The sequence below is a fragment of the Ranitomeya imitator genome, chromosome 2, assembly GCF_032444005.1.
Source record: "Ranitomeya imitator isolate aRanImi1 chromosome 2, aRanImi1.pri, whole genome shotgun sequence".
NCBI classification, from domain to species: Eukaryota; Metazoa; Chordata; class Amphibia; order Anura; family Dendrobatidae; genus Ranitomeya; species Ranitomeya imitator.
In genome coordinates this window covers 384,472,545-384,490,715 of record NC_091283.1, presented here as the reverse complement: position 1 = coordinate 384,490,715, position 18,171 = coordinate 384,472,545, and the positions used below count along the sequence as shown (strand labels likewise).

Genomic DNA, 18,171 nt, shown 5'->3' with positions numbered 1-18,171 from the left:
CCCAGTTGCGGTGTTGTGTCAGCAAGTGGTCTAATCGGACTTCAATCCTGTGTCTTGGGGTTGTGTTCGCTGACTCCTTGCTTGCACTCTTTAGTGCGGTATTGCAGACCTGTGGCTTTACCGGGTTCACTTCCACCGCCATATTACGCTGCCATTTACTAGCAGCAGGTTTTCACCTGCACGGTGGACCCCGGACTGCGAACGCATCTATTACATCTTTCTTGGTGTGTTCCGCCAGTCCTAACAGAACACTAGCGCCAGGGTCTGGCTAGTAAATGGCAGACGATCAGCGTTTACAGCGGTACATCCAGCAGCTGGAGGGAAGGTTGGCGGCTCTTGAGCGTTCAACCTCAGCTGTGGATGTCACTGCTGTCGCTGTTCAAGCTGCAAGTGTAGCCGCAGCCAGTTTGTCCGTTGCCACCCCTGCTCCGACTTTATCCCGTCTCCCGCTTCCTGACAAGTTTGCTGGCGACAGTAAACTACGTCGCGGATTCGTGAGCCAGTGCTCCATACACCTTGAGCTCCTGGCGTCACGTTTCCCTACGGAACGGGCGAGAGTGGGATTTATTCTATCTCTCTTGTCGGGCAGGGCGTTGGAGTGGGCAACGCCACTTTGGGAGCGAGATGATCGTGTGGTACAGAGTGCTCCTCTCTTCCTGGACGCTCTGAAGCAGGTCTTTTTAGGACCTCGTGTTACCCACGATACCGCGCTCCAGTTGTTGACTATTATTCAGGGCTCGTCCGTGGTCAGCCAGTTTGCCATCCAGTTCCGGACTCTAGCTTCAGAGTTAGAGTGGCCAGACAAAGTTCTTATTCCGGTGTTCTGGAGGGGACTGGCAGACCACGTGAAGGACGCCTTGGCCACCAGGGAGATACCCGCCACACTGGAGGAGCTTATTTCTGTATCTACCCGTATTGACCTCCGTTTTCATGAGCGGAGGTTAGAGCGGACCCAGTGTAGGCAGAGGTTTCGGCTGGCTCCCACCTTTGCCAAACCTCTAGAATCTCCTGTCTTGGCGTCCGACTCCCATGAGGCCATGGAGGTTTCTCGAGCGGGACCTAAGTCTCAGGCCGCTCGAGTACTCATGGTTTGTAAAAACTGTCATCAACTAGGACATTACGCCAATAAATGTCCACGGCGGCCGGGAAACGATCGCGTCTAGTAACCATTGGGGGAGGTTCCCTAGACACAGCTGCATTTTCCTCCAAACTGTCCTTTAAAGGGACAATCCTGTTAGGCTCCTCCACTCTATCAGTCGAGCTTTGTGTGGATTCAGGAGCAGAGGGAAACTTCATGTCCTCTGCTTTTGCTCTGCGCCACGCTATACCACTAGTCATGCTCGCCAAACCTGTTACAGTTAGAGTTGTGAATGGGGCGACACTTCCACTGCAAATCACACACCAGACAGTTCCATTCTCGCTGTCCATGTCCCCTTCCCACCAGGAGATTATTTCCCTTCTAGTTCATCCCGAGGGAATGGATGAGATTTTGCTGGGAATACCCTGGCTCCGTTTCCACTCCCCACATATTGAGTGGTCCTCAGGGAGAATATTGGGTTGGAGTAAGTCTTGTATGGGCAGGTGTGTGAGTGAGTGTGTACAGGTTTCTACTACCGAGGTACCCGCAGACCTTTCTTCTCTTCCCAAGTGCTATTGGTGCTATGCTGACGTATTCTCTAAAAAGGCTGCTGAGACTCTACCGCCTCATCGCCCCTACGACTGTCCTATTGACCTCTTGCCTGGAGCTGAACCTCCTCGGGGAAGGGTATATCCCCTCTCTCTCCCAGAGACGGAGGCTATGTCTCAATATATTCAGGAGAATTTGGCAAGTGGGTTCATTAGGAAGTCAGTGTCTCCTGCAGGGGCGGGATTCTTCTTCATACAGAAGAAGAACGGGGAATTACGACCTTGCATCGATTACAGGGGTCTTAATGCTATCACCATTAAAAATAAGTACCCATTGCCCCTGATATCTGAGCTCTTTGACAGGCTAAGGGGAGCAAAGGTTTTCACCAAACTACATCTGCGGGGTGCCTACAACCTGATTCGCATCCGTGAGGGGGACGAATGGAAAACGGCTTTTAATACCAGGGATGGGCACTATGAGTATCTGGTGATGCCCTTCGGGCTCTGTAATGCCCCAGCCGTTTTTCAGGACTTTGTCAACGATATCTTCCGGGATATGCTTTCCACCTCGGTTGTAGTCTATCTGGATGATATCCTCATCTTCTCTCCAGATATTGACCCCCACCGGTGAGATGTTGGCAGAGTCTTCGAACTCCTACGGGCGAATTCCCTTTATGCTAAGTTGGAGAAGTGTGTGTTTGAGCAGGAGTCCTTACCTTTCCTGCGCTATATCATCTCGGCCCAGGGATTGGCTATGGATCCTGCCAAACTACAGGCTGTGATGGACTGGCAGGAACCCCATTCTCTTAAAGCGGTGCAGCGCTTTATGGGGTTCATAAATTACTATCGCCAGTTCATCCCCCACTTCTCAACTTTGGTAGCTCCCTTGGTATCCCTCACCAAGAAGGGAGCGAATCCCAAATTGTGGTCGGAAGAGGTCTCCAAGGCCTTCACTTCTATAAAGTCCCATTTTGCTAGCGCTCCCATCTTACATCGTCCCGATGTGGATAAGCCATTCCTTATGGAGGTGGATGCCTCATCCGTTGGTGCTGGAGCAGTCCTCTATCAAAAGGATGCTCAAGGTCGGAAGCATCCATGCTTCTTCTTCTCAAAGACCTTCACACCAGCGGAGAGAAATTACTCCATCGGGGACAGGGAGTTGCTAGCAATGAAGTTGACCTTTTCGGAGTGGAGACATCTTTTGGAAGGTGCTTGGTTTCCCTTCCAAGTCTTCACGGACCACAAAAATTTGGTCTATTTGCGTACAGCCCAGCGGCTGAATTCTCGTCAGGCTAGATGGTCCTTGTTTTTCTCCCGGTTCCACTTCACTCTCCATTATCTCGCCGGGGAGAAGAACATTCGTGCTGACGCTCTCTCTCGCTCCCTTGTGTCAACTGAGGAGGAGGAAGAGGAGCCTCGGCTTATTGTCCCTTCAGAGAGTCTGAGAACCATAGCTCCAGTTTCGCTAGAGTCTGTGCCTCCGGGCAAGACTTTTGTTCCCATCAATTTGCGACCGGAGGTTCTCTCTTGGGCTCATTCGTCCAGAGTGGGTGGACACTTTGGGGCAAAGAGGACATCTGAGTTGCTGGCGAGAATGTACTGGTGGCCGCATATGGTTCATAATGTTGGAGACTATGTCCGGGCATGTGTCTCCTGTGCCAAAAATAAGTCTCCTCGTCAACGGCCAGCTGGATTGTTATATCCTCTGCCGGTGGCAGACAGGCCCTGGGCCCTGGGAGATGGTCGGGATGGACTTTGTGGTGGGTTTGCCCAAGTCTCGTGGCTGTACCATCATTTGGGTAATCACCGACCATTTTTCTAAAATGGTGCATTTGGTGCCGCTTCCTCGGCTACCTTCTGCACGGGCCTTGGCAGCGTTGTTTATTAAACACATCTTCCGCCTTCACGGTATGCCGGACAAAATTGTCAGTGACCGGGGTCCCCAGTTTGCGTCTCGGTTCTGGAGAGAGCTTTGTCGTCTTCTCAGTATTGAGTTAAATCTCTCTTCGGCATATCATCCCGAGACGAATGGGTTGGTGGAGAGAGCCAGCCAGACCTTGGTCACATATCTGCGACATTTTGTCTCTGCTAGGCAAGATGACTGGGCATCTTTGCTACCATGGGCGGAGATTGCTCTTAACAATGCTGTAGCTGACTCCACTGGACAGACCCCATTCCTCCTTAACTATGGTCAGCATCCGCGGGTACCTGTGCCCATGCCCGTGTCTTCCGCCGATTCCAGGGTGGCAGACTGGGCTGTGGAGGCACGGGACATTTGGGATCGCACTCAGGATGCCATTCGGGCTTCCAAGGAGAGAATGAGGTCCTCCGCCGACGCACATCGGCGCCCCGCTCCAACCTTTGCTCCTGGCGACTTAGTGTGGCTCTCCGCCCGTAACATCAGGCTGCGAGTTGAGTCTACTAAGTTCGCACCTCGCTACTTAGGTCCTTTTAAGGTCCTCGAACAGGTTAATCCTGTGGTTTACCGTCTAGCCCTTCCTCCACGCCTAGGTATCACCGACACCTTTCATGTGTCCCTCCTTAAGCCCGTGTACATATCCCGGTTTTCTGAGTCATCTACTGGGACGTCGGGTTCGTCTACGGACGATTACGAGGTGAACGCTATCTTGGGGTACAAGGTGGTTCGTGGCAAAAAATTTTATTTGGTGGACTGGAGGGGTTACGGTCCTGAGGATAGATCCTGGGAGCCTACTGAGCACATTCGGGCTCCGCAGCTCATTGCTGCCTTCGAACGTAGCGAGGCCCAGGGGGGGGGGGGCCCTAGGAGGGGGGTAAAGTTAGGGGTCGAGTTCCCGCTTCTGCACAGGGGGAATCTCGGGCCGCTTCTGCTGCGGTCTCCCATTCCTCTCCTGCCACAGGTACACCTGCTCAGCAGAGACGACGGTCCTTGCGTCTGGCTCAGTCTCACTCGGTGCTTAGGCTTGCTGTTGCTTCTCCAGCTTTTGCCATTAAAGCCAGTGCTGGGCAGCAGCGAGCGTGCTTCTCTGGGACTAAGTCCTTATTTGCACACACTGAGCATGCCCAGGGCAAGATCTCCCGTTGGAGATCGAGGGTCACATGCTCAGGCACTGCAGCACATCCCATTGGTCCTCTTGGCAGGTCCTGAAAGGGCAAAACTTCTGTAGCTACTTCCTGTGCTGCAACTATATAAACTGCGCATGACCGCACGGCCATGCGCTAGTGTACAATTGTATACGTGTGTTTGTTGTGAGTGCAAGTCGTTCATTAAATACCCCTACCCTATTGTATGACTGTTCGCGTATGGAGTATGGCTGCTATCTAGCGCCCGACTAACCACTCAACGTGTCACACACGTATCAGCGTCTATTGCTGTGACCGCCAGTGCGGCGCCACGCGCCAGTAGTGCGCTTCCTGACCCACGTCTGGGTTCTTAGTGGTGTCTGCCAGCACGGCACAGTTCGCACTTCGGTGCTCTAATTACTATAGTTGCCTAACACACCCAGTTGCGGTGTTGTGTCAGCAAGTGGTCTAATCGGACTTCAATCCTGTGTCTTGGGGTTGTGTTCGCTGACTCCTTGCTTGCACTCTTTAGTGCGGTATTGCGGACCTGTGGCTGTACCGGGTTCACTTCCACCACCATATTACGCTGCCATTTACTAGCAGCAGGTTTTCACCTGCACGGTGGACCCCGGACTGCGAACGCATCTATTACATCTTTCTTGGTGCGTTCCGCCAGTCCTAACACCAAGTGCTTCACAGAAGTTTATAATGTAGAGCCGTAAAAATAAAAAATCATATTTTTTCACAAAAATGATCTTTTCACCCCAATACTTTATTTTCCTAAGGGTAACAGAAGAAATTGGACCCCAAAAGTTGTTGTGCAATTTGTCCTGATTACGCTGATAACCCATATGTGGGGGTAAACCACTGTTTGAGCGCATGGCAGAGCTCGGAAGGGAAGTTGCGCCATTTGACTTTTCAATGCAAAATTGACTGGAATTGAGATGGGACGCCATGTCGCTTTTGGAGAGCCCCTGATGTGCCTAAACATTGAAACCCCCCAAAAGTTACACCATTTTGGAAAGTAGACCCCCTAATGAACTTATCTAGATGTGTGGTGAGCACTTTGACCCCCAAGTGTTTCACTACAGTTTATAACGCAGAGCCGTGAAAATAAAAAATCTTTTTTTCCACAAAAATTATTTTTTAGCTCCCAGTTTTGTATTTTCCCCAGGGTAACAGGAGAAATTGGACCCCAAAAGTTGTTGTCCAATTTCTCCTGAGTACACTGATACCCCATATGTGGGGGAAACCACCGTTTGGGCGCATGGCAGAGCTCGGAAGGGAAGGAGCGCCGTTTAGATTGCAGACTTAGATGGTTTGGTCTGCAGACGTCACTTTGCATTTGCAGAACCCCTGATGTACCTAAACAGCATAAACCCCCCCACAAGTGACCCCATATAGGAAACTAGACCCCCAAGGAACTTATCTAGTTGTGTTGTGAGAACTTTGAACCCCTAAGTGTTTCACTACAGTTTATAATGCAGAGCCGTGAAAATAAAAAATCCTTTTTTTTTCCACAAAAATTATTTCTTAGCCCCCACGGTTTTGTATTTTCCCAAGAGTAACAGGAGAAATTGGACCCCAAAAGTTGTTGTCCAATTTGTCCTGAGTATGCTGATACCCCATATATTGGGGTAAACCCCTGTTTGGGCGCACGGGAGAGCTCAGAAGTGAAGGAGCACTGTTTTACTTTTTCAACGCAGAATTGGCTGGAATTGAGATCGGGCGCCATGTCGTGTTTGGAGAGCCCCTGATGTGCCTAAACATTGAAACCCCCCAATTTTAACTGAAACCCTAACCCAAACACACCCCTAACCCTAATCCCAGCCCTAAACATGACCCTAACCACACCCCTAACCCGAACATGCCCCTAATCCCAACCACACCCCTAACCCCAACACACTCCTAACCCTAATCTCAAAAGTAACCACACCCCTAATGCTAACACACCCCTAACCCTAATCTCAACCATAACCCTAACCACACCCCTAACCCTAATCCCAACCCTAATCCCAACCGTAAATGTAATCCAAACCCTAACTTTAGCCCCAACCCTAACTTTAACCCCAACCCTAATTGTTGCCCCAACCCTAACCGTAACTTTAGCCCCAACCCTAACCCTAACTTTAGCCCCAACCCTAACTTTAACCCCAACCCTAACTGTAGCCCCAACCCTAACTTTAGCCCCAACCCTAATTGTTGCCCCAACTCTAACTGTAGCCCCAACCCTAACTGTAGCACTAACTCTAAAGGGGAAATGGAAAAAAATATATATTTTTTATTTTATTATTTTTCCCTAGCTAAAGGGGTGATGAAGGGGGGTTTGATTTACTTTTATAGTAGATTTTTAAGCGGATTTTTATGATTGGCAGCTGTCACACACTAAAAGACGCTTTTTATTGCAAAAAAATAGTTTGCATCTCCACATTTTGAGAAAGATTCAAAAAGATTCATTTTGAGAGCTATAATTTTTCCAAATTTTAGTCCACAGGGTCATATGAGGTCTTGTTTTTTGCGGCACAAGTTTACGTTTTTATTGGTACCATTTTCGGGCACGTGACATTTTTTGATCGCTTTTTATTCTGATTTTTGTGAGGCAGAATGACCAAAAACCAGTTATTCATGAATTTCTTTTTGGGGGGGCGTTTATACCGCTCCACGTTTGGTAAAATTGATAAAGCAGTTTTATTCTTCGGGTCAGTACGATTACAGCGATACCTCATTTACATCTTTTTTTATGTTTTGGCGCTTTTATACGATAAAAACAATTTTATATAAAAAATAATTGTTTTTGCATCGCTTTATTCTGAGGATTATAACTGTGTCAGATCAGCGATCTGACAGGCACTGCAGGGAGTCTTTCCGGCGCCTGCTCTGAGCAGGCGCTTGTAAGCCACCTCCCTGCAGGACCCGGAAGGAGCCCCGTGGCCATTTTGGATCCAGGGCCTGAAGCGAGGAGACGCTCGGAGCAACGCAATCACATCGCTTGCTCCGAGGGTCTTAGGGAAGCACGCAGGGAGCCCCCTCCCTGCGTGATGCTTCCCTATGCCGCCGGAACGCTGCGATCATGTTTGATCGCAGTGTTATGGGGGTTAATGTGCCAGGAGCGGTCGGTGACCGCTCCTGGCACATAGTGCCGGATGTCAGCTGCGATAGTCAGCTGACACCCTGCCGCAATCGGCCACACTCCCCGCGTGAGCGCGGCTGATCGCGTTAGATGTACTATCCTGTCGACGGTTATATGGGCCAACCACACCTCGACAGGATAGTACGTCTAATGTCAGAAAGGGGTTAAACAGGACTGTGAATACAGAAGTATCTCTTCTGCTTCAAAAGTGTCAAAAACAAAAGGACCTAAAAAGGTTAAGCGCCTGATATGTAATGGTACCAAAAAAGGGCCATGATTATAGAGCTTGTTGTGAATTCTGTGGTCAAGCTCCCTCCTGTGGTCATGAGTGGTACTTCGGCTGGTTCTGTCTATGAGCTTCCTTTGGTGGAGGTGAGTGGGGCTGCGGCTTCTGAGTTTCCTTCCTCAGGTGACGAGGTGAAGTCGTTAGGTGCTGCTCTATTTAACTCCACCTAGTTCTTTGCTCATTGCCTCCAGTCAATGTTCCAGTATTGGTCTTGCTCTCTCCTGGATCGTTCCTGTGGCCTGTCTATCCTGCATAAGCTAAGTTTTGCTTGTGTTACTTTTGTTTTGCAATATTTTCTGTCCAGCTTGCTTTATTGGTTTTTCTCGCTTGCTGGAAGCTCTGGGAGGTCGGTACGGAGGGTCTTTTTGCGCCCTCTGCGTGGTTGTTTGTAGGGTTTTGTGTTGACCGCAAAGCTATCTTTCCTGTCTTCGGTCTGTTCAGTAAGTTGGGCCTCACTTTGCTAAAATCTAATTCATCTCTGTGTTTGTATTTTCATCTCAATTCACAGTCATTATATGTGGGGGGCTGCCTTTTCCTTTGGGGAATTTCTCTGGGGCAAGGTAGGCTTATATTTCTATCTTCAGGCCTAGCTAGTTTCTCAGGCTGTGCCCGAGGCGCCTAGGACTGGTCAGGAGCGCTCCACGGCTACCTCTAGTGTGGTATGATAGGATTAGGGTTTGCGGTCAGCAGAGTTTCCACGTCTCAGAGCTCGTCCTATGTTATTGATAACTGTCAGGTCACTTTGTGTGCTCTTAACCACTAGGTCCATTGTGGTTCTCAATCACCAGTTCATAACAGTACTGGAGGCCCAAAGTACTAATGCTTCTCAATAGAGGGAAAAGAGAAGTTCTGAGACCATTTTTTTTTCTTTGCACTGTGTTTTGTCTTTTTTTTCCCCTAGACATTTGGGTGGTTCAGGACACAGGTGTAGTGATGGACATTAAAGGTCTGTCTTCTTGTGTGGATCATCTCACTGCAAGAGTACAAAAAATTCAAGATATTGTGGTTCAGAAATCTATGTTAGAAGCTAGAATTCCTATTCCTGATTTATTTTCTGGAGATAGAGCTAAGTTTCTGAATTTCAAAAATAATTGCAAACTGTTTCTGGCTTTGAAAACCCGCTCCTCTGGTGACCCAGTTCAACAAGTTAAGATCATTATTTCTTTATTACGTGGCGACCCTCAAGACTGGGCATTTTCCCTTGCGCCAGGAGATCCTGCATTATATGATATTGATGCGTTTTTCCTGGCACTCGGATTGCTTTATGATGAACCAAATTCAGTGGATCAGGCAGAGAAAAATTTGCTGGCTCTGTGTCAGGGTCAGGATGAGGTGGAGATATATTGTCAGAAGTTTAGGAAGTGGTCTGTGCTCACTCAATGGAATGAATGTGCGCTGGCAGCAATTTTCAGAAAGGGTCTCTCTGAAGCCCTTAAGGATGTCATGGTTGGATTTCCTATGCCTGCTGGTTTGAATGAGTCTATGTCTTTGGCCATTCAGATCGGTCGACGCTTGCGTGAGCGTAAAACTGTGCACCATTTGGCGGTTTTATCTGAGCATAAACCTGAGCCTATGCAGTGCGATAGGACTTTGACCAGAACTGAACGGCAAGAACACAGACGTCAGAATGGGCTGTGTTTCTACTGTGGTGATTCCACTCATGCTATCTCCGATTGTCCTAAGCGCACTAAGCGTTTCGCTAGGTCTGCCACCATTGGTACGGTACAGTCGAAATTTCTTTTGTCCGTTACTTTGATCTGCTCTTTGTCATCCTATTCGGTCATGGCATTTGTGGATTCAGGTGCTGCCCTGAATTTGATGGACTTAGAGTATGCTAGGCGCTGTGGGTTTTTCTTGGAGCCCTTGCAGTGTCCTATTCCATTGAGAGGAATTGATGTTACGCCTTTGGCCAAGAATAAGCCTCAGTATTGGACCCAGCTGACCATGTGCATGGCTCCTGCGCATCAGGAAGATATTCGCTTTCTGGTGTTGCATAATCTGCATGATGTGGTCGTGTTGGGGTTGCCATGGCTACAAGTCCATAACCCAGTATTAGATTGGAAATCAATGTCTGTGTCCAGCTGGGGCTGTCAGGGGGTACATGGTGATGCCCCATTTCTGTCTATCTCATCATCCACCCCTTCTGAGGTCCCAGAGTTCTTGTCTGATTACCAGGATGTATTTGATGAGCCCAAGTCCAATGCCCTACCTCCGCATAGGGATTGTGATTGTGCTATCGATTTGATTCCTGGTAGTAAGTTTCCTAAAGGTCGACTGTTTAATTTATCTGTGCCTGAGCACGCCGCTATGCGGAGTTACGTGAAAGAATCCTTGGAGAAGGGTCATATTCGCCCGTCATCATCGCCATTGGGAGCAGGGTTCTTTTTTGTGGCTAAGAAGGATGGTTCGCTGAGACCTTGTATTGATTACCGCCTTCTAAATAAAATCACGGTCAAATTTCAGTACCCCTTGCCGCTGCTGTCTGATTTGTTTGCTCGGATTAAGGGGGCTAGTTGGTTCACCAAGATAGATCTTTGTGGTGCGTATAATCTTGTGTGTATTAAACGAGGCGATGAATGGAAAAATGGGCCATTTTGAGTACCTGGTTATGCCATTCGGGCTTTCTAATGCTCCATCAGTGTTTCACTTCTTTATGCATGACATCTTCCGAGAGTACCTGGATAAATTCCTGATTGTATACTTGGATGATATTTTGGTCTTCTCGGATGATTGGGAGTCTCATGTGAAGCAGGTCAGAATGGTGTTCCAGGTCCTGCGTGCGAATTCTTTGTTTGTGAAGGGGTCAAAGTGTCTCTTTGGTGTTCAGAAGGTTTCATTTTTGGGGTTCATTTTTTCCCCTTCTACTATCGAGATGGACCCTGTTAAAGTTCAGGCCATTTATGATTGGACTCAGCCGACATCTCTGAAGAGTCTGCAAAAGTTCCTGGGCTTTGCTAATTTTTATCGTCGCTTCATCAATAATTTTTCTAGTATTGCTAAACCGTTGACTGATTTGAACATGAAGGGTGCCGATGTGGTCAATTGGTCTTCGGCTGCTGTGGATGCTTGTCAAGAGTTGAAGCGTCGTTTTTCTTCTGCCCCTGGGTTGTGCCAACCAGATGTTTCGCTCCCGTTCCAGGTCGAGGTTGATGCTTCAGAAATTGGAGCAGGGGCTGTTTTGTCGCAAAGAAGTTCTGATTGCTCGGTGATGAAACCATGCGCCTTCTTTTCCAGGAAGTTTTCGCCTGCTGAGCGAAATTATGATGTTGGCAATCGAGAGTTGCTGGCCATGAAGTGGGCATTCGAGGAGTGGCGTCATTGGCTTGAAGGAGCTAAGCATCGCGTGGTGGTCTTGACTGATCACAAGAACTTGACTTATCTCGAGTCTGCCAAACGGTTGAATCCTAGACAGGCTCGTTGGTCACTGTTTTTCTCCCGTTTTGACTTTGTGGTTTCGTACCTTCCGGGCTCTAAAAATGTGAAGGCGGATGCCCTGTCTATGAGTTTTGTGCCTGACTCTCCGGGTTTGCCTGAGCCGACGGGTATTCTCAAAGAGGGGGTAATTTTGTCTGCCATCTCCCCTGATTTGCGGCGGGTGCTGCAAAAATTTCAGGCTAATAGACCTGACCGTTGCCCAGCGGAGAAACTGTTTGTCCCTGATAGGTGGACGAATAGAGTTATCTCTGAGGTTCATTGTTCGGTGTTGGCTGGTCATCCTGGAATCTTTGGTACCAGAGATTTGGTGGCTAGATCCTTTTGGTGGCCGTCTCTGTCGCGGGATGTGCGTTCTTTTGTGCAGTCCTGTGGGATTTGTGCTCGGGCTAAGCCCTGCTGTTCTCGTGCCAGTGGGTTGCTTTTGCCCTTGCCGGTCCCGAAGAGGCCTTGGACACATATCTCTATGGATTTTATTTCGGATCTCCCCGTCTCTCAAAAAATGTCGGTCATTTGGGTGGTTTGTGATCACTTCTCTAAGATGGTCCATTTGGTACCCTTGTCTAAATTGCCTTCCTCCTCTGATTTGGTGCCATTGTTCTTCCAGCATGTGGTTCGTTTACATGGCATTCCAGATGACATCGTTTCTGACAGAGGTTCCCAGTTTGTTTCGAGGTTTTGGCGAGCCTTTTGTGCTAGGATGGGCATTGATTTGTCTTTTTCCTCGGCTTTCCATCCTCAGACAAATGGCCAGACTGAACGAACCAATCAGACCTTGGAAACATATCTGAGATGTTTTGTTTCTGCTGATCAGGATGACTGGGTGTCCTTTTTGCCTTTGGCTGAGTTCGCTCTTAATAATCGGGCCAGCTCGACTACTTTGGTTTCGCCGTTTTTCTGCAATTCTGGGTTCCATCCTCGTTTCTCTTCAGGGCAGGTTGAGTCTTCGGACTGTCCTGGTGTGGATACTGTGGTGGACAGGTTACAGCAGATTTGGACTCATGTAGTGGACAATTTGACCTTGTCCCAGGAGAAGGCTCAACGTTTCGCTAACTGCAGGCGCTGTGTGGGTCCCCGACTTCGTGTTGGGGATTTGGTTTGGTTGTCATCTCGTTATATTCCTATGAAAGTTTCCTCTCCTAAGTTTAAGCCTTGTATCATTGGTCCGTATAGGATTTCTGAGGTTCTTAATCCTGTGTCTTTTCGTTTGACCCTTCCAGCTTCTTTTTCCATCCATAACGTATTCCATAGGTCATTGTTGCGGAGATACGTGGCACCTGTGGTTCCATCCGTTGATCCTCCTGCCCCGGTTTTGGTTGAGGGGGAGTTGGAGTATATAGTGGAGAAGATTTTGGATTCTTGTGTTTCGAGACGGAAACTCCAGTATCTGGTTAAGTGGAAAGGTTATGGTCAGGAAGATAATTCCTGGGTCTTTGCCTCTGATGTCCATGCTGCCGATCTGGTTCGTGCCTTTCATTTGGCTCATCCTGGTCGGCCTGGGGGCTCTGGTGAGGGTTCGGTGACCCCTCCTCAAGGGGGGGGTACTGTTGTGAATTCTGAGGTCAAGCTCCCTCCTGTGGTCACGAGTGGTACTTCTGCTGGTTCTGTCTATGAGCTTCCTTTGGTGGAGGTGAGTGGTGCTGCGGCTTCTGAGTTTCCTTCCTCAGGTGACGAGGTGAAGTCGTTAGGTGCTGCTCTATTTAACTCCACCTAGTTCTTTGCTCATTGCCTCCAGTCAATGTTCCAGTATTGGTCTTGCTCTCTCCTGGATCGTTCCTGTAGGCTTATATTTCTATCTTCAGGCCTAGCTAGTTTCTCAGGCTGTGCCCGAGGCGCCTAGGACTGGTCAGGAGCGCTCCACGGCTACCTCTAGTGTGGTATGATAGGATTAGGGTTTGCGGTCAGCAAAGTTTCCACGTCTCAGAGCTCGTCCTATGTTATTGATAACTGTCAGGTCACTTTGTGTGCTCTTAACCACTAGGTCCATTGTGGTTCTGAATCACCAGTTCATAACAAAAGCTACTAGATGGTGACCCGATTCTAACGCATCAGGTATTCTAGAATATGTATGTAGTTTATTTATGAAGATTTCAGAATAATGCAATTTATACACAGGATTCAGCCGGCCGGCCGCGACCAATTAGTGAAGCGTGGTTCAAATTCCGTGCCAATTTGCGGGCGGACTGCGACTGTGGTTGATTGTTCGTGGCCGGCCGGGCGTGAGCAATCAGTGAAGCCAGGGCCGGCTCCAGGGTTTTGAGGGCCCCGGGCGAAAGAGTCTCAGTGGGCCCCCCTCTTTAACACATACCACAACTCATGATGCACAGATACAGCAGAGAAATATAGCACAGCCAAGTAGTGTATAACACAGCCCATGTAGTATATAACAGCCCACGTAGTATATAGCAGAGCCACGTAGTATATAGCACAGCCACGCAGTATATAGCAGAGCCACGTAGTAAATAGCACAGCAACGTAGTATATAGCAGAGCCACGTAGTAAAAGGCACAGCCATGTAGTATATAGCACAGCCCATGGAGTATATAGCACAGTCCACAGAATATATAGCAGAGTCACGTAGTATATAGCACAGCCACGTAATATATAACACAGCCCACGGTGTATATAGCACAGCCACATAGTATAGAGCACAGCCCACGGAGTGTATAACAGCCCACATAGCATATAACACAGCTCACGTAGCATATAAAAGCACAGGCCACGTAGTGTATAACACAGGCCACGTAGTGTATAGCACAGCCCACATAGTATATTGCACAGTCCTCGCAGTATATTGCACAGCCCGCATAGTAAATTGCACAGTCCACGTAGCATATTGCACAGCCCGCGTAGTATATTGCACAGCCCGCGTAGTACTTTGCACAGGCGGCGTAGTACTTTGCACAGCCCGCGTAATACATTGCACAGCCCGCATAATACATTGCACAACCCACGTAATACATTGCACAGCCCACGTAATACATTGCACAGCCCGCGTAGTACATTGCACAGCCTGCGTAGTACATTGTACAGCCCGCGTAGTATAGTGCACAGCCCGCGTAGTATATTGCACAGCCCGCGTAGTATATAGCAATGTGGGCACCATATCCCTGTTAAAAAAAAAAAAAAGAATTAAAATAAAAAATGGTTATATACTCACCTTCCGTCGGCCCCCGGATCGAAGCGGTTACCGACGCTCCTCGCGCGCTCCGATCTGAAGAGTGCATTGCGATCTCGCGAGATGATGATGTAGTGGTCTCGCGAGACCGGCTACGTCATCATCTCGCGAGATCGCAATGCATTGAGCGGTCATCGGCGTGTCGTGGGGAGCGGGAAAGGCCTGTTGTGGATCCGAGGGGCCGACGGACAGTGAGTATATAACGATTTTTTTTTTTATTATTATTTTTAACATTAGATCTTTTTACTATTGATGCTGCATAGGCAGCATCAATAGTAAAAACTTGGTCACACAGGGTTAATAGCAGCGTTAATGGAGTGCGTAACACCGCGGCATAACGTGGTTCGTTAGCGCTGCCATTAACCCTGTGTGAGCGCTGACTGGAGGGGAGTATAGAGCGGGCACTGACTGCGGGGAGGAAGGAGCGGCCATGTTGCCGCCGGACTGTGCCCGTCGCTGATTGGTCGTGGCAATGGACGTGGGCTTTTGGCCACGACCAATCAGCAACTTGGATTTCCATGACAGACAGAGGCCGCGACCAATGAATATCCGTGACAGACAGACAGACGGAAGTGATCCTTAGACAATTATATAGTAGATAACTGCAAAAAAAACACTACTAAAAGTAAAAGAGTGAATTAAAAACCATCAATATCTTTTATAAAGAATATAAAACATAAAGTAAAACAAATGGATGAAGGGTAATGTAAAAAAAAATCACTAAATGCAAGAGGGAAGATGTCAGAATGTAAGAACATCATACTATATAAATAAGGAAGGGAACCAAAATGTGTTTAAGATTTAGGAATACAGACACATAATTAACGTGTTTAATTAGGGGAAAAATATACTATGTAATGATCAGAGTGGATGGTAGTAGGTTTACAAAAAACAGGGTTATACCAGACATTGCAGGAATCTGCAGCAGATCACCATATAATGTAATATAATAATAATTATCATGTGCTGCAAGACAGATAATGTAAACTGACCAGATGTGGGCAAGAGATGAAATGTCCGAACATGTCACAAAATAATCATAAATTATTATATGCACAATCATGGCGCATAAATAAATACCCATAATGGATATGTGTCTCCTCTGGGATGGAGCCAACCCGATGTGCTCTCCTGGAACTGATTTTTTTGGGGTTATACTCACCTTTGCGGTTATCTGTGGGAATCTCCTCTTTACACCGTTCATCACCTCTCATATATGTCTCTGTAGTATTAATATGGTGCAGATATTTACCCTGAAACAAAAAGTTTAAGAGTCAGAGAAATATGAAAAAAATCACATTATTAGAGACACCCGCGTTGTCTTTTCAGATCCTCAGCAATTCAGATTGTAAGAGATTCCACTAGATGAAGAAGTAATTCTGTGGGATTATTGGCCCATCCGCAAATAATATGGAGATACTGATATGTTGTGAACAGTCTCTTTCATCTCATCCTGAAGATGCACTATAGGATTAAAACATGAGGACTATGAAGTCCAGGGAAGCGACAAAAACTCTCTAATATTCCTGGAAGCAATCTTTGACTAGTGGATCATTGTGTCATGGTGCATTGTCCTTTTACCGTAGGGGAAACAGCTGCCATGAACTGATGAACTTGATTGGCCAAAATGCTTATGTAAGCCCTAATGTCCAAACATCCATCCACAGATAACAAAGGATCCAGGATGAACCAAGAAAAAATCCTCTGCCATTACTCTACCTCCACCCGCCTTAAATGATGACACCTGATAGATGGTGGCACAGGAACTGTTCATCTGATGTTATAGCCCATCTGTGCCAAAGAAAAATGAGGCATTTCAAACACATTAGTTGGACACCAGTCCTGTATTCAGTTAAAATTTACAACACTGTGCATTACCTACAATTTGTAGTGCAGCGGTATCCACGCTATGCAGTGATGAGGCAGTGACCCAGCAAAGTTCCAAACAAAAGTCTCTTTAACCTTCGTCCGGCTGAGTAGGTACAATTGTAACTATTCCGTTTTAAAATTGCAATAACTTTTTTTTTCGAAAAGCCGTAGAGGGCTGAAGTTTCGTGACATCTCTGCAGTTTTGGTCCAGAATGTACAATTGTACCTCTGCAGCCTGTTAACGTTGTAAAATTATGCAGCCTGACGAAGGTTAAGTCTCTCTTGACAGCATTAATGTCCAACTCACAGCATTACACAGTACACGATATCCTCCGGATCGCAGCCAGGAACCATATCCTCCAGTTTGCAGCCAATAAACACGCCAGTCCACCTCCAAGACCAGTTGCCGTGGGCGACTGCTCCACTGTGCATGCGGTTGGTGACAGGCATCTCAGGTCCCATGGCTCCGCTTGCCTGTGTTGCCTCACACAGGTGGAGCTCTGCAGAGCAAACTGCTCTGCACTCTAGTAGACTGTTATGGACCTGGTGGTTAGGACTGTTATGGACCTAGTAATTAGGAGCACCAGGAGCGACCTGATAGTTAAAACAATACCGGACAAGCTCTGGGAAGTGGGAACTCTGCTGACCGCAACCCCTAAACCTATCACACACACTAGAAATAGCCGTGGATTGCTCCTAACGCTCCCTATGCAACTCGTCACAGCCTCAGAGCTACCTAGCCCTTAAGGTAGAAAATAAAGCCTACCTTGCCTCAGAGAAATTCCCCAAAGGAAAAGGCAGCCCCCCACATATATTGACTGTGAGTTAAGATGAAAGTCACAAACACAGAGATGAAATAGATTTCAGCAAAGAGAGGCCCGACTTACTAAACAGACAGAGGATAGGAAAGGTATCTTTGCGGCCAGCACAAAAAACTACAAAAAACCACACAGAGTGTGCAAAAAGACCTCCGCACCGACTCACGGTGCGGAGGTGCCACTCTGCATCCCAGAGCTTCCAGCTAGCAAGACAAAATCACAATAGCAAGCTGGACAAGAAAAATAGTAAACAAATAAATAACTAGCAGGAACTTAGCTTCTGCTGGAGTAGACAGGTCACCAGAAAGATCCAGAAGCGAACAAACCAGTACTAGAACATTGACAGCTGGCATGGAGTAACGATCTAAGTGGAGTTAAATAGAGCAGCAGCTAAAGAACAACTTAAGTCACCTGTGGAAGGAACCTCAGAAGCAGCAGCTCCACTCACAGCCACCAGAGGAAGTCCATGAACAGAACTCGCCGAAGTACCATTCATGACCACAGGAGGGAGCTCGACAACAGAATTCACAACAGTACCCCCCCTTGAGGAGGGGTCACCGAACCCTCACCAGAGCCTCCAGGCCGACCAGGATGAGCCAAATGAAAGGCACAAACTAGATCGGCAGCATGAACATCAGAGGCAAAAACCCAGGAATTATGTTCCTGACCATAACCCTTCCACTTGACTAGGTACTGGAGTTTCCGTCTCGAAATACGAGAATCCAAAATCTTCTCCACCACATATTCCAACTCTCCCTCGACCAACACCGGGGCAGGATGATCAACGAAG

General features: G+C 47.8%; 1 protein-coding gene across 1 annotated transcript in view; it reads right to left on the bottom strand.

Annotated features, from left to right (window-relative positions):
• The window catches only part of LOC138664066 (oocyte zinc finger protein XlCOF7.1-like), a 47,260-nt gene that overhangs the window by 10,776 nt on the left and 18,313 nt on the right, over positions 1-18,171 (bottom strand). Inside the window, exon 3 of the mRNA XM_069750487.1 lies at positions 15,857-15,947. Within this exon, the coding sequence (XP_069606588.1) occupies positions 15,857-15,947 (91 nt within the window). The remainder of the gene's footprint in view (positions 1-15,856; positions 15,948-18,171) is intronic.